General features: G+C 58.2%; 2 protein-coding genes across 2 annotated transcripts; one reads left to right on the top strand and one right to left on the bottom strand.

Moving 5' to 3' along the window:
• The first annotated feature begins 2,979 nt into the window (after window positions 1–2,979).
• IDH2 (isocitrate dehydrogenase (NADP(+)) 2) lies at window positions 2,980–8,378 on the top strand. Its single transcript, XM_081337454.1, has 11 exons — window positions 2,980–3,153; window positions 4,246–4,337; window positions 4,763–4,928; window positions 5,088–5,248; window positions 6,216–6,359; window positions 6,553–6,689; window positions 6,869–7,020; window positions 7,453–7,565; window positions 7,671–7,768; window positions 7,874–7,966; window positions 8,050–8,378. The coding sequence occupies exons 1-11, from the start codon at window positions 3,039–3,041 to the stop codon at window positions 8,135–8,137; spliced, it is 1,359 nt and encodes a 452-aa protein (XP_081193580.1). The 5' UTR covers window positions 2,980–3,038; the 3' UTR covers window positions 8,138–8,378.
• Window positions 8,379–8,448: 70 nt separating this feature from the next.
• On the bottom strand, window positions 8,449–13,355 carry ZNF710 (zinc finger protein 710; the record flags this gene model as incomplete). The annotated part of the gene is made up of 5 exons (XM_081337007.1): window positions 8,449–9,239; window positions 9,341–9,515; window positions 9,734–9,925; window positions 10,054–11,475; window positions 12,735–13,355. The coding sequence occupies 5 exons, from the start codon at window positions 13,353–13,355 to the stop codon at window positions 9,070–9,072; spliced, it is 2,580 nt and encodes an 859-aa protein (XP_081193133.1). The 3' UTR covers window positions 8,449–9,069.
• Window positions 13,356–16,015: the final 2,660 nt, after the last annotated feature.

Raw genomic sequence — 16,015 nt, 5'->3', positions numbered from 1 at the left:
CTGTTATCTGTCAACACATAAAACCTTGTCATTCTGGTCTTCATGTCAGCAAAAGTCCAGAGGATACCAGAGATAATACACCTATTTTAACCTGCTGCTCCCGAGACTAGGGACTGTCTGTTGGAACCATGACACAGACGTTCTTAAAATTAACTCCCAAGTCTATTGTTCAAAAATATCCTTCAGTATGTCAAATGTTAAAAGTATTTTGCTTTATTCTATAATAGTAAGTTGAGTTTTCTTCTCCTTGGTAAGAGCAATCTTTAATTCCCTCTAGTGTCCATTTTTTTTTATTTTAAAATCAAAACAAAAGTTACTATAACCAATCTTAGTATAAATAGTTCTAGGCCAGGGGTAGGCAACCTTGGCTCTTTTATGACTCGTGGACTTCAACTCCCAGAATTCCTGAGCCAGCTGGCTCAGGAATTCTGGGAGTTGAAGTCCACGAGTCATAAAAGAGCCAAGGTTGCCTACCCCTGTTGTAGGCCTTGGTGACATATTGTAGACGGGGCAGTGGAATCCTTTTAGTCCTGGTAGATCTCTTGGTGGATTTCTGTACCACTGACCCCCTCTGGCCTCCCTGTGATGTTTTAGCTCATTCCTCCGCAAGCAGCCCAGTCGGTGTGGGGAATTCACGCAGTGAGGCTTTCCAGTTACACATCTCTACCCTCTTCTGGAGAGAGATGCAGGAAGAGTCCTGACCCAGTGCCAGGAGGTTGTAAAGCTCCGGATGGAAGAGGCGGTGACTTATCTCAAGCTAGAAGAAATGGCTATTAATCTAGAAACTAACCAATTCCCCTACATTTCCAAGGTTAGCTCTTAATGGAGTAGTGCTCCCCCAGCAGGAGCTGATTTGCAATCTGGGGAAACTTCCGGACTCGGATCCAAGTAGAACAGCAGGTGGAAGGTGTGCACAGAACAGCCTGCTCAGCTTTGGCTTGTGCGCTAGGTATGACCCATCCTGCAGCAGGAGGGATTGGCCATCCTCGTGGCCTTGTCACGTGACAAGATGGCACTGCCCTGAAAATCAGCTGGATGCAGTTGGCCATGTAAGCAATGGGAAATTGGGAGCTGCATTAGCCGTGGTCTGTTCCTGGGGCAATTCGAGATGCCAGTGCTGAGCAGGCACTTGAATCCTAAAGGCTGGGGGATTGGACCTCAGCAGAATTGCTGACTCTAAACCCATCTGCCTGCCCTGGGCACATAGGGGGAACAACCATGCCAGGAGCCTCTGGGGACGTGTGGCAGAAAGGGAGTCGCAGGTGAGCCGTGGCCAGAACCCCTTTCCTCAGGATCACCACCCCACAAAACGAGGCCAGAACTTGACCTTCAGCACCCCAGAGACGACGTCATGATTCACATAAGCAACTGGTAGGATGCAGCTGGTGGCTGCTAATGATGTGCGGAACATGATTTTATGACAATTATTAACAGAGCTATACCTTACAATTAATTCTTTACTGCTTTTATAAGCCACCCAGATCCCCTTTTTTGAAGTGAATATACATGCTTGGAATGAGTACCCTCTTTTCTTAAATGGATAGAATCGAGTTAGAAGAGATATGAGAGGCCATCTAGACTTGCCTGGTGCAAGATCCATCTGAGCACGAGCATCCAGCCTGTCTGCTTACCTCATCACTTCATGGGGCAGCCTCTGCAACTGCTGATAGTTTGTGAGGTCAGGCAGTTCCTCCTTCCTCACAGTTTTGACCTCTGGAACCTGGAGCTGCCCATCTGGAGCAAGACAGTAAATCCCCTCTCTTTTTTCTGCTGTGACAACCCAAGAGGGAGCCTCCCTCATTTCATCCCCTCCTGGCCCCTCCTCTACCTGCCCTCAGCAAACTTGCTCCCCTTTCTTTCAGAGCCCAGAACAGGACAAAAACTCAAGCAAGGGCTGACATCTAATTCCCCCAGGCCGAACTTTTTCTGTTAATGCACCCCAACATAGAAATGTTTCTTCTGGCAGATACTAGCCATAATTCGACCCATATCTGCAGCATGTGGGAATTGCCTGCCCTGAGTTCTGGTCTTGAAGGCCTCCCCTGTTTAAGCCCCTCTGAAAGGCCACCTGTGCTGTGCTGGACTCTGCAGCTGCGGTCAAGAGGAGTGGGTCAGAGGTGGCTGGCCTGCAACTAGACTTGCTGGCTGCCCCACCCCGGTCTTTATCATAAAGGCCTTTGCACTATTCTTTCTTAGGCAGAACTTGCAGCCCTCAGACTGGGAAAGGGACCAGCCGGATAAGAATGGCAAGCTGTCTCTCGGAGATGAAGAGGATCTCCTCATATGGAGAGGAGCCAGCAGGGCATTCAGCCAGTCAGCACTGGCCAAAACACGAATAGCCCAGGATGATCAGGTGGGTTTCAGCATCATTGTGCACAGTGGCCCCTGGCCTGGGGCCCTCCCGATTTCCACTAGTGGCAAGACTAAAAATAGCCGGAGGGCTTCCTCTCTGCTCCAGGGGAGAAGGAAAATCCCCCCCCCTCAGTACCACTGTCCTGATCAGCGTGGCTCAGGAGAGGCAGTCCCGCCGTGAGCCCCAGTTACCGACTCCCCCCCCTGCATTTCCACAACTAGGGTCGACGTTGAGTGCCCATCTGTCCCCAACCAGCTTGATGTCCTGGTGCAAAGTTCCAGTCATGTCAACCGCTGGCAGGAGGAAACACCTCCACCTGGCGTGCCCGGGGGGGGGGCTGCTGGCCCTGCCTCTCCTGGGCCGGGGGTTGGGGCATGGGCGGGGGGGGCAGAAACCCAGATCCCGGCAACCCCCCGGCCTGGTGCAGCTGAGTCCAGACCCATCCGCGGGGAGGCAGCAGGTGGCACCGGCGGGTCCCGGTCCGGCCAGGGCTCGGCCCGGGCGAAGGGCGGCCGCGCAAGGGGCGCCAGGGGCGGGCGGGGAACAAAGACGCACGTGGCCGCCGAGCGGGGACGCCCCGCCCAGGGAGGGCCGGGCGCGGGGGGGGGCGGGGGCGGCTCCAGGGCTGCTGCGCTCGCGGCGGCGCTCTGCTCGCCTTCCCTTTCCTCCGCCGCCGCCCGCCGCGATGGCACGCTACCTCCGCTCTGGGGCCGCTGCCGCCGCCGCCGCCGCCTGGCCTCGCTGCCCGGCCGCGGCGCTCCCCGCGCTCAACGCTTGGCCTCGCCCGCCTCACCGGCACTGTGAGTGGGGCGCGGGTCGGGTCGGGTCGGAGCGCCGCGGCGCCTTCCGCTTCCCGGCCCCGGAGAGACGGTCCCGCCGCGCGCCCCAGCCGCGACTCGCCCGCCCGGGGGGCCGCCCTGCCTCCGCCGGTGACCTTGGGGTCCCGACCGCCGGCCTGTCTCCGCCGACCGCCCGGCCCTCGTCCGGCCGCAGGGCCGCCGGGCAGCGCCGGCAGAAGGAAGGGTGGCGGCGGGGGCATCGGCAGCCCGCCTGGCCGGGAGAGCGCCGGCTGAGCGCGCCGGTCCCGCGGCTCCTGGAGCTCGGCCAGGCCGAGGACGGGCTGGAGCTCGGCGCCTGGAACGCGGCCAGATGCAGGAGGCGCCGCGCCTGGCGGCAGCCCGCCCGAACACCGGCGCTGCTCCGCTGAGGTCTCGGCCGGCGAAGGGCTGCGGGCCCGGCCCTCCTCGCTGGCCGGAGCGGTCGGGCTGGGGAAGGCCTCCGGCGGCCGCGAGCGGAGCCCGCGCCGCCGCCCCCCTTCCACGGCCCTGGCAGCCGGCCCGGCCGGGCACCTGTCGGAGGACGCGGGGCCAGCTGGCGCTCGGCGGGCTGCAGAGGGGCGGCCGGGCCTGCCGCTGCCCGGCGTCCTCTGAGCGTGACCTTGTCCCTTTGCGGGCAGAGGCCGCCCCTCTCTGGGGCGGGGCGGCCCTTCAGCGAGAGCGCGATGTGGCAGGAGGGTGGTGGCAGCCCTGGAGACCCTCCGGGGAGCAAGTGGGCCCTGCAGAGGACGGGAAACTGGCCCAGGACCCCGAAAGCGCTTGATCCTCCTCCCGGGCGGACCGTTAGATGCCCCCGAACAGCCATCATTCGCTAGCCGGTCAAAAGCCTCCGCAGGTGGGCTGGGCTGGGCAGGGGGCAGTATGTCAGCCGCTGGTTCGAGAGAGGAGTCTGGTCTCCTTGGGGAACGTAAACCTGCCCTTCTAATCGCTTTTAACAAACGGGACGCTTCCAAATGGGCCTGTCCGGCATTGCTGCCACCGCAAAGGAGCCTGAGTTTGTCCAGGGGCGCAGGGAGAGTCACGGCCTTGCCACCTCTGATCCCATCTTCTCTGCAGATGCTGACCAGAGAATCAAGGTTGCCAACCCTGTGGTGGAAATGGACGGGGATGAGATGACCCGGATCATCTGGGCCTTCATCAAGGAGAAGGTACCTGGCACTGCCCACCCTCCCTGCCCCGATGAGCCACTGAGACGGTGGCCGGGAGCCCAGGGTGGATGGTGGGAGTGCTTGGACAGAGTAGAAAGCGAAGGAGAAGTGGGGAGCTGGATTTGAAGCTTTGAGATGGGGAATCCTGAGGTATCTTGTTGATTCCTGCATGCATCTTAGGCAGCCCAGGTGATGCCACAAATGCTTTTCACATGCAAGGCAGTGGCTCACAGAGGAGAGCAGTGTCAAGTTCCCCTCCATCCTTGCAGAATAGCGCCCTGAGGGCTTGAAAGTGATCTCTGCCCATAAAACGTGCAGAGGAGGAAGCACACGCCCACTGCCTCTCTTGGTGACAGGAGAGACTGCCCAGGTGAGGCGGGCAAACAGGTGTCTGCTCCTGACTGCTTCTCATCTGCTGCCTGCAGCTGATCTTGCCCAACGTGGACGTGCAGCTGAAGTACTTTGACCTGGGACTGCCCCACCGGGACCAGACAGAGGACCAAGTCACCATCGATTCAGCCCTGGCCACTCAGAAGTACAGCGTGGCTGTGAAGTGCGCCACCATCACCCCCGATGAGGCCCGTGTGGAAGGTATGTGCGACCAGGCGAGGCAGAAGCTCCACCAAGGGGCCCCTGGAGAGCATCTGTCTGAGCAAGGTGGTGGACCCAGAGGATGCCGCTGGTGTCGGAGGGGGTGGGCAAGTCACCTTGGCCCCAATGCCAGATGCATCTTCCTCATGACCCCTGCAGAATTCAAGCTGAAGAAGATGTGGAAGAGCCCCAACGGCACCATCCGGAACATCCTGGGCGGGACGGTTTTCCGAGAGCCCATCGTCTGCAAGAACATCCCTCGCCTGGTCCCAGGCTGGACGAAGCCCATCACCATTGGGAGACATGCTCACGGTGACCAGGTGGGCTTGCGAGGGGGAGGGCTGACCTGCTGCCAAGCCACACAAAGCAGTTTTCTTGCTGCCGGGTGTCCTGGCGCACCTCCCAGGACCCATTTGAAGCCATGGAAGGAAAGGCCTGTTGGGATCTCTGTGGGCTCCAGGAGTTTTTCTACTTGCACAGCCACCCATGGAAGTTAAGAGAACCAGCAAAGTTGCTAACGATTTAAACAGATGAAACTTCTGCACTTTATTCAGGGTTTAATAGTTGAACGTTTACAGGACCTGGAAGTCATTAAGTGAATGTGAATGGGATATAATCTGCTGATCCGATCCAAAAACACTTTCTGGAATGCACACCTGAATCCAGGCTCCAATATATTAAAAAGTGTGATAATAATAATCATCCCAGTCACAGCTTCCCAGTGGGGCCACCACCTCTGTGGGACGGACAGCTTCTCCTTAAAGATAACCTTGAATTGTAGCTCAGCAAACAGTTGGGACAAGGACAGGGGCAGAAGCCACAGACACTTCCTAGCAGGCTGGGGGATGGGCAGAAGAGCTGATGTAACAGGCAGAATGGTCAGGAAATGCACCAGGGCAAAGCAAGGTGGGTGCGGGCAGCCATAATGCATCCAGGTAAAAGCCCTCAAATTATCCTGTGTCCCAGATTAGACCAGAGGTTATAAAGACGGGAAAAACCGAAGCTAAGGAATTTCCGCAGCTGCTCTGAAGCCTGAACATGGGAGGAAAAAGCCCGTTTTCTAGCCAGGCCATTCTGGGACTCCCCTCAGCAGTGTTGGGTTGATCCTCCCGGATCTTTCGTTTTGCAAAGCATTACTTACTTGTCTTGCCTAAAAATGCCGTTTTTGAAACCTTTCTTGTTTTTAAGTGGGTTTAACTGCCAGCCCTAGGTGGGTTTTGATCTTGGTTTCTTTAGAGACTTTGCATCTTGTAAACCCTGCAATAACCTCGGGGTTCTGCTTTTCAGTACAAAGCCACAGACTTCGTGGTGGATAGGTCAGGGACCTTTAAGATGGTTTTCGTGCCCAAAGATGGCAGTGGAGCCAAGGAGTGGGAAGTCTTTAACTTCCCAGGCGGGGGTGTCGGCCTGGGCATGTACAACACGGATGAGGTGAGGAGGAAGAGGGGCGGCTTGGGCAGAGGGGACAGGCCAGGACTCGCACAGACGCAGCTTTCCTGGGGGAATGCCCAGCCTCACGGGGGGGGGGGGGTCCGGCCTGCTGAATCTTCCCTTGAGGAGGGAGGGGAGCTCTGCAGGCCCCGCCTCAGGCACGTCCCACTGAGCACCGGCCTGCCTTTTGCAGTCCATCTCGGGCTTTGCTCACAGCTGCTTCCAGTACGCCATCCAGAAGAAATGGCCGCTCTACATGAGTACCAAGAACACCATCCTGAAGGCCTACGACGGGCGGTTCAAGGACATCTTCCAGGAAATCTTTGACAAGTGAGCCATTTAGCCCAGAGGGAGCGTGGGGTGGGAGCAGCCCCCTTGGCTCTTTCAACAGGGGGGTCCGAGCCTGCCTACCAGGCCTCGGGGGGCCCTTTGCACTGGAAGTTACACAGGGCCGGCCTTGCATGATGCCAGCCCTGTCTGAGGAGGGTTCCTGTCCTCCTCCCTGTCAGGCACTACAAGACCGAGTTTGACAAGATCAAGATCTGGTATGAGCACCGGCTCATTGATGACATGGTGGCCCAGGTGCTGAAATCAGCTGGCGGCTTCGTCTGGGCTTGCAAGAACTACGATGGAGATGTCCAGTCGGACATCCTCGCCCAAGGTATTGGCTGGCCCTGCCTAGGGCACACAACCAGCAGGTGGACTGGGGCTGAGCACTCGCTGACCAAGGCGCTGAGTACCCCATGCTGAGCTCTTAGATCTGGCAAGAGTGGTCCCTCCTGCCTACAGCTGGTGCAGCCAGGCTAGGGTGGCACCTTCCAGGGGAAGCAGCTTGGGCTCAGCCCCCCCCCTCCTAAGGGCCACAGGACTTCTTCCTGGGGAAAGAAGCGGGGGGAGACCTGGGGGGAGGGGGCTTTCCTCTTCCCACAGCAGGCTCTTGCTGCCTTTACCGGGGCTGCTGGTGCCAAGCTGTGCCTGGGGTGCCCCTGGGGGGCTGCACAGTTTTCGGGACGCTGGTGAGCAAAGGGAGCAGAGTCCCACTTCTTCCTGGTCAGACGGACCCTGCCTGACCAGGCTTTGGGTTTGTCCCCAGGGTTTGGCTCGCTGGGTCTTATGACCTCGGTTCTCGTCTGTCCGGATGGAAAAACCATCGAAGCAGAGGCTGCTCATGGCACGGTGACTCGCCACTTCCGGGAGCACCAGAAGGTGAGTTTGCCTGGCAGGCAGGGAAGTCCTGGGGAGCGCTGCTCTGGGTGGCCAGGCCACCACAGTCCCCCGAGCACAGGCTCTTTGCTTGCCCCTCCCCCTCAGGGCCGTCCCACTAGCACCAACCCCATTGCCAGCATCTTCGCCTGGACCAGAGGCCTGCAGCACCGAGGCAAGCTGGACAGCAACCCACCGCTGGTCAGGTTAGAGCAGCCCCTGGCCCTCTTGGGGAGCAGCGGCTGGGGGAAGCCTCTCCCCAGACCGAGGAGGCCTCCGCTCTCTCCCTCAGCCTTCCCCTCCCTCACCAGGTTTGCCGAGACTCTGGAGAGGGTCTGCGTGGAGACGGTGGAGAGCGGGACAATGACCAAGGATCTGGCTGGCTGCATCCATGGATTGAGCAAGTGAGGCCTGGCTCGGGCTGGGACGCGTTGGCCAGAAGCCCTGCGCTGCCCAGAATGACCGTGTGCCTCTTGTCTCCCTGCAGTGTAAAGCTAAACGAGCACTACGTGAACACCACTGACTTCCTGGACGCCATCAAAAGCAATCTGGATAGAGCCCTGAGCAAGCAGTAGGAGAGGAGGGCTGCGGCTGCAGGGACCCTGCTGACGGGGACTCTGGGCACGCCAGCACGGCTGCTCCCGTCCAACAGGGGTCCTTTGGGGCACGTTCCTAAAGCTTGCGAGGCCATTTTGGCCACTTGGGAAGGGGACCTTGCTCCCCTCCCCACTCTGACTGCAGATCTTGCAAGCAGAGAAGACAATGGTTGAGTGCTGTAACTGCCTTGGGTGCCAAAGAGAGCTATTAAATGATGGCTTCTCCCTTAGTGCGACAGTCAGTCCGTGCAACACATCCACACTGCTCCGGCGGCACCACCCAGTCCGTCTGCCAAACAATATTCATTTATTGCTGAACTTCTTCAGAACTGGAAAATAAACACAGTAGCTCTATGCACAAAAGGAGCAATCCACTTGGTGGCAACGCCCCAGGAATAGAACATGGCCACAGACTGTGCAGGGCGCGCCTTGACCGTTCTGCCAAGTAAGGGGGGTGGGGTGGGCTTTGGAGTCCACTGGATCAGGAGGCTTCCTGACCCAGGCTGCTCTTTCAGAGTGCAGGGCAGAGGTAGATTGCAACATGGGTGGGAGGCGAGCGCTTGCGGTCTGGTCCAGTAGCAAACTGAGGGAGATCTGCCTAGCCTCCCACTCCCCCCAGTCGCTTTAGCCACGACTTGGGCTGGGTCTTCAAGGTCACCCTGGCCAAGTGTGGGAGGTAGAGTAAGGCAAGCGGAGTCCCGCAAGGCTGGAACCCAGCTAGGGCCGCCAGCCAGCGGAGCCACACCTGGTCAAGAGGCGGCTGGGAGGGCCACAGAGGCTGTAATAGAGCAAGAGCCGCAGGTCCAGCACGGTCCTCGTAGGGCTCTCCTGGTCTGTGCAGCTTGCTTTATGGGGGGGGGGGTAACCCACTCTACCCACCCACCCCCTTAACCAGGCCCTTCCCATTCCAACTATAGCATGTTGTAGTAGGCTATCTCCTTCATGGTCTGTTCTGCCAAGGCAGACCCACCGCTGGGGTTCCCCACTGCCCCATAGTCGTAGGCGTTTTCCTCGTAGTCGTCCATCTCCTGCTGCCCGTCCAGTTCCGAGGGATTGGTGCCTGCTAGCTCCAGCATGGGATCTGGGGAGAAATGCAAACATGCCAGGTTGCCTCGGGGGCACCTCTGGGAAAACAGCGTCTGGGGTTCCCCTCTCAGGTGCTTCCCTCCCCCCCTCGCCCACCTTGGCTGTCCAGGTTGATATCCATCACGCCGTGCTTGACTTTCATGTGTCGACTGAGGTTCCCCTTCAGGTTGAACTTGCTGGAGCAGTAAGGGCACTTGAAGGGCTTGCTGCCGGCGTGCAGGTGCATGTGGCCCAGGAGGTTGTACATGCGGTTGAAGGACTTCCCACACACCTGCAGACAGAGGGGACAGGGCGGGACTCAGAGCCCCTCCAAGGGGATGCCCGGAGAGGAGAAGCACCCTCCACTGGTGGGCAGCAGCCTCCCCGTGTGGCCAACGTGCAGTGTGGCTGGTGGCCCACAAGAACACTTGGCATGGGGCCCCAAACACAGCTGGGGGAGGGGGGAAGGCACGAGATACGGGGCTTTGGCCCCCTCCCTCCCAGCCCTACCTTGCATTTGAATGGCTTGACGGGTGAATGCACAATCATGTGGGTCTTGAGCGTCTGCTTCTGCACAAAGGTCTTGAAGCAGATGTGGCACTGATAGGGGCGCACGCTGGTGTGGATCAACATGTGCCGCTTCATGTTGGCCTGCAGCGTGAACTCTCGCCCACACACCTCACACTTGAACTCCTTCACACCCTGAAAGAGACGGAAGTGGTCTGGATAGCCCCGGAAAGCTCTGTGCCTGACCTCAGCCGCTCCAGCCAGGACAGCGGGGCAGAAGGCGGCTGCTGGACCCCCGCGTGACCCCAGTGGGCCCGGCCTACCTTGTGGGTGAGCGAGTGCTGCTTGAGGTGGTGGATCTGGCTGAACTCCATGCCGCACTCGGTGCAGACGAAGGGCCGCACGTTCTGGTGTTTGAGGGTGTGGTTCTGCAGCTGGCTGCGGTAGTGGAAGGACTTGTTGCACTCGGGACACGAGTACAGCGTGGGCCCCTGGTGCGTGGCCAGGTGGCGCTTGAGCTGGGTGAGAGTGGAGAAGTCCAGGCCGCATTCCACGCAGACGTGGCAGCGCCCGCTCTCGTGCTTCCCCTCGTGGGCCTTGAGCTCACTGGGGTAGGCAAAGCCACGCCCACAAAAGCGGCAGCTGTAGGGCTTGACGTCTGAGTGCAACAGCATGTGGCGCTTGAGGTGGCTGGTCTGGGTGAAGGCCTTGTGGCACACCTGGCACTTGTGGGGCCGGGTGCCCTGGTGAGTGAGCAGGTGGGTCTGCAGGTGGCTGGGCTGCTTGAAGAGCTTGCTGCAGTGCGGGCAGGAGTGGGGCTTGATGCCGTTGTGCCCCAGGATGTGGGTCACCAGGTTGTACTTGGAGGTATAGGACTTCTCGCACAGGCGGCACTGCCAGCGCTTCTCCACCAGGTAGGAATCGTCAATCTGGACATTGATGTCCAGGCGGTCCATGTGCACCTTCTTGCTGTGCTCACCGGGGACCTCCGCCTCAAAGTCCAGGGGCTCCTGCCAGGCAAAGCCCGCCCCACTCTTGCCTTGCTCTGGGGGAGAGGCCGGCAGCTGGTTCTCCACGCCACCCAGGGACGGCAGGCCGGGCGGGAAACTGCAGCCGCTGTCCAGGCCAGCGTGGGGCGAGCTGGGGAACCTTTCCTCGTAGGCTCCCAAGGAATGCTCTTGCTGCGGGGGCCTTCGCGGAGGCTGCGGGGGCTGAGGCCGCCTGCTGAAGGGGCTGAGGCTTGCCATCCTGCCGGTGCCACCCTGCCTTGTTGGCTCAGAGCAGGGCCCCTCTACGTTGCTGCTCTCCACCTGCTCTTCGGGGCCTCCAGTGGGCGCTTCAGGGCTGCCCTCCTGCTCCTCCTCCTCCATCTCGCCCCTCTCGTGCTTCACGTTGGGCACCAGGCGCATAGGGGGCCGCTTCCTCCTCCGGGCCTGTTTCCCAAAGGGGGCTTCTGCCTCCAGGCCCTCCTCTTCCTCAAGGGGCTCCCCCTGGGACGGGCCAGCTGGGCTGCTGCTCTCCGGCTGCTTCAGTTCGGCCGCGGCGGCGGCAGCTGCGTCATCCAGTTTTCCTGCCAAGCTGGAGAAAATGCTGTCCGGATTGACCGTGCCTCCCAAGAACTCATTCTCGGATACCAGGCCCAGGACCGCGGCTTGGGCCAGCGACAGCACCACCACGGCATCCGTCTGGGTCCCGGAGCTGGCAAAACGTTCCATGCCTTGCACCATCCAGCAGAGCTGCAGCACCTGCAGGACGGAGAGAGGAAGAGAAACTGAGCTCCTTCTAGCGCAGGCTTTCGCCCAGAGACGCACCGGCGACACAGAACCAAGCTCAACCCCGAGAGCCTCCGCTTCTCTGGGCATGTCCAAAGACCAGCCATCACCATCCATACCAGCCAGCCAAAAATTCATTGCCAACTACAGGCATCCTCCTCCCACTCAGGAAATCACAACTGCCAAATAATGTACGGTTCTCACTTAACAACTGTTACACTGACTGTTTTAAGTGGCCACCTGAAGTTGTGACAGCACTGAACATGTAGCTTTACAACCGGTCCCTGCACTTATGACCAACACAGCATCCTACGGTTGCACGATTGCCATCTGACAATGGGAGCGTGCAGAGACACTGAATTGGAAAAATCACAAGTTGCGGTCAAGTGATGTGTTGGTTAGCGACCACACTGCTTAGCAATGGATTTGCCCTTCCCAACTGTGGCTCTTAAGAGACACGCATCATAAGTCTATCTGCATCATTTCCAGGCCCTCTGGAGCATTTTTTCATGTTATGATTATGATGAGAATTAAACTCAGAACATGGACACAGATAGATGTGGTCCACGTAAGAGTTGTGCGTCTTGGGAGCAAAATCTGCAGCACGAATGGTATAACCCCAAGCCAAGCCACCTCCTGCTTAACGGCTGACCCTACGGCCTCATCCCCCAGGAGACCCCACAACGCAGGGCCTGGAAGCGCAGGCCCAGGGCGCCTTTTATTGTTTGCTACAAGCAGAGAGAACTGGGGCGGAAAGAGGGGCTGGGCCAACTGCAGGGACTGGGTGACAGGGGGGGCCTCGCTCCCCCAGAGATGCAGGAACACGCTGGTTGTCTGTCCTGCATTCATGGGGGAGGAAAGCAGGAAAGAGGACTCGGGAAGGGGAGCCCCCCCCCGTGCTGCTCATTGCCATCCTGCAAGGGGGCCGGCGAGGCGTCTGGAGTTCCCCCCCGGGGGGGGGCTCTAATTTAAAAAGCGCAGGAAAGAAACAACCGGCTGGGCCAAGAGGGCCAGTTTGTAATAAGAGCGGAGAGGGAGAGAGAGAAGAAAGAGTGGGAGGAAAAGGAGAGAGAAAGCCGAGGGAAGAAGAGCCGCACAAATGAAGGGCAGGACGACGCTGGAAGGCGAGGCAATCCACGAACCCTGCTTAGAGGGCTGCTCTCTGAAAGCAAAAAGCGGCGCTCGGCTCTTCCCTCCGGGCGGGCCGCCGCCAGCCGGAGGAAGCCACCTACCCGCCTGCGCTGGGGTCCACCTGCCGAGGGACCCCCACCCCCACCCGGGCGCCGGGGAGCCCCGGGAAGCTCGGCAGCGGCCTGCCCGCCTCCTTCCCGCGCAGCCTCCGCGCCCGGCCGGCAGAGACGCGCCCGCGGGGCCGGCCCGGCGGGGGGCAGCCGACGAGGGGCCTGCGGAGGCCTTCCGGGAGCCGCCGCCGCCCTGCGCCGAAGGCCCGCGGCCTCCCTCAGACAGACGGGCCGGCGCCCCCGCACCGCAGACGCCGACGCCGCGCGGCGCAGCCAGGCCGGAGCTTCCGCCTCAACCGCCCGGACCGGCCGAGCCGCAGGTGCGGAGCCCCGCCCCTCGAGGGGGCGGAGACGGGGCGGGCCCTCCGCGGCAGCCCCGCCCCCCGGCGATTCCGGCCAGCTGCGGCGGCCGCCTTGCCTGCCGCCCCCGCCCCCCCCCCGCCCAAGGCCAGCCAGCCTGGCCCCGCCCTGCTCCGTCTCCCAAGCAACGCCCCCGCCCATCCCCCCGCCCTCGCAGCTCTCCCCCTTCCTCGGGGGGGGGGGGATTCCAGCGGCTCGCCTGGAAAAGACCGGAGGGTTTTCCCAGCGCCCCCGGCCCAGCGTGCAATCCATCGGATAGAGCTGTAGGGGGCCTTGGAGGTCTTCTAGTCCAGCCCCATGCTCAAGCAGACCATTTCAGACCAGTGACTGTCCGGTCTCTTCTTCAAAGCTCCAGTGATGAAGCACCCACAACTTCTGGTGGCAACTTCTGTTCCACTGGTTAATTGTTCTAACTGTTAGGAAGTTTCTCCTTAATTCCAGGTTGCTTCTCTCCGTGATTAGCTTCCATCCGTTGTTTCTTGTCCTGCCTTCAGGTGCTTTGGAAAACAAGTGGACCCCTTCTTCTTTGTGGCAGCCTCTCAAATATTGGAATATTTCTATCATGACTCCCCTAGTCCTTCTTTTCTCTAGACTGGCCATTCCCAAATCCAGCAATGTGTGTTTGATCTCCCACTTGCTGCAGCTGATATCTGAGTAGCTGAAGTTTCTCATTACTACTATGGTGTATTTCCTAGTACATTTGTTAGCTGTTTACCAAAAAGTTCTTTTTTCCTTTTATGTTCACCCCTATGGATTCTAGGAGGTTTTCGTCCTTGCTTTTGTGTATTTTATGTATGATGCAACTCCTCTTTTGTTAAGTGGGTTTCTTTTGAATAGTTTGTATCCTTCCATCAGTTCATTCCAGTCACGTGTTTCATCCCACCAAGTTTCAGCAATGGCAACTATATCATATCTGCCTTCATGTACTAATACTTCAAGTACACACACACACACACACACACACACACACGTTTGTTTGTTCCCTAAACTTCGTGTATAGGCATTTGAGTTCTTTATGAGTCTTGGGTCTGTTTCTTATATCTCCAACTCCGTATCTCTCCACCTCACGGTGGTTTCCTTTCTTCCTTCTTCTTTCCCTACTGACTTACATGGTTGGTTATCTGGTGGTTTTCGCTTGGAATCAGGGTCTGAAGGTCTTGAAGATTTGGCCCCCCTCGATTTTAGTTTAAGGCCCTTCTGATAGGATGAGCCAGTTGTTTTCCGAATAGGTTCTTTCCAGTCCTTGCCAGGTTCCAAAGCTGTTTAGCCCCCCCATCCCAGGAGCCCATCTGGGAGCCCCCTTGGCAGCTGCTGCCCGGGGCAGAGAGGCTTCACCACCTGGGGGAGGCGGACGGAGGGGCGGGAGGGCCGCTGGGGCTGGCAAGCAAGGGCAGGCAGCTGGCCCAGCATGCGGCGGTGGCCTTGCTTTGCCCAGCGACGGGGCTTCCTCCTCCCCACGGAGCGCCTCCCCTCCCCCCAATCCCAACGTATCCGAAAAGCAAACCAGGCGCTTTTATCCTTTCCGCTGGCCGCAAATTCAGGTATGATTCTGCCTGGGCACCTTCCCTCCCACCAACACCACCGTTGTCCAGAAGATCACTTAGAAGTGGAGCTAAAGCAGCTTCGTGACTGCTGGTCAAAACACCGTAACCGGTGGTGGGATTCAGCCGGTTCGCACCAGTTCGGCAGAACCGATACCTATTTTTTTTGTTGTTTGACGAACCAGTTATGAAAAATCTGTTTTCTGGAACACGTCTAGTTTTCATTCAACTTCCTTCCAGGCGGTGGGAAAAAAACCCTCCCCAAAAGTCCGAGAGGAGAGCGACGGAAACCAAACAGAGACGCGGGCCTTCGATCACGTCACTCAGGCAAAAACTACTCGGTGGTGCTTCTCAGAGGTGATTTCAGGAACAGAGGCTTCATCTCCCTAGTTTCCTGATTGGTGCATATGGCAAAGGGGGCGAGGCCGATATACCTTTCACTATATCGGTTTTTTGTACTTAAAACGGTCATTAGGGCAGAGAGCCAATTGTTAAATTATTTGAATCTCTCCACTGACTGTAACACAACCACATGGCTTCAACTGGCACCTAATATTGTTAATCATCTACCAAAGGCATCCAGGGTTTATGTATCATAACTCTCGTTTTGCTATTTGTATTGGACAGATCTGGGTGATGCAAGATGGAATGTGAGGCTGCCTGACGTTGCGTGTCCTGAGCTGTTTGGACACTGGGAAAAATGGCACAAATCCTGTTTCTTAAGCGTCCTTAAGCATCCAACCTCCCCTGCTCAATGCAAGCCATCAGATTGGTGGAAGGACTGAAGGGCCCAGCAGACATCAGCTCCTCTCACACGCTGCCAGCCAGCCCTTCTCCCTTAGCAAGGGAGAATTCAATCTCTCCTCCAAAGCACTGAGCTGTCAGCCCTACAAGGAGGGGTCTCTGGGTGGAGAGGAGGGGTTGTAAAAATAAAGTCATTGTGGTGGCTGTGGCTGGACAACCATGGGGCTAACTCTAGGCAGGACACAACCTTAAAAAATGAAGAAACAAAAAGGAAGTTTAAAGAAAGTGAAAGTAAAATAGAACAATAAAATATATTTAAAAAATAACCAAGGAAAAAGAAAACGAAAAGAAAAAAGAGAATACATCAATATGATTAGCAAAAAGAAGATGGCTGGGAGGTTAGAGACAGCATCACTTGGGTCACCATGTGTAGAAATGTAGGGCTGAGTTTCATCTGCATATTGAGGACATCTCCTCCCAGCGGCTTCACATGTAGGTTAAATAGGAGTGGAGACAGCCCCGAGCCCTGGGGTATCTCTCGCCTCCCCCCCCCCAACACAGGCTGGGAGCAACCTCGGAGAAAGGAGCCGAACCAGTTTCAAACTCTGCCGCCCAGCCTCAACTGGT

The sequence above is a fragment of the Vipera berus genome (genome assembly GCF_964194415.1).
Source record: "Vipera berus genome assembly, chromosome: 12".
NCBI classification, from domain to species: domain Eukaryota; kingdom Metazoa; phylum Chordata; class Lepidosauria; order Squamata; family Viperidae; genus Vipera; species Vipera berus.
Note: the sequence above shows the minus strand (reverse complement) of the source record. Positions and strands in the feature narration are given on the sequence as shown.

What these genes read in the sequence shown, in the direction of transcription:
- IDH2 (XM_081337454.1), top strand. Translation starts at nt 3,039, where the DNA reads ATGGCACGCTACCTCCGCTCTGGGGCCGCTGCCGCCGCCGCCGCCGCC. An exon ending in GACATGCTCACGGTGACCAG is followed by an intron (nt 5,249 to 6,215) that starts GTGGGCTTGCGA and finishes TCTGCTTTTCAG; the next exon opens with TACAAAGCCACAGACTTCGT. An exon ending in TGCATCCATGGATTGAGCAA is followed by an intron (nt 7,967 to 8,049) that starts GTGAGGCCTGGC and finishes GTCTCCCTGCAG; the next exon opens with TGTAAAGCTAAACGAGCACT.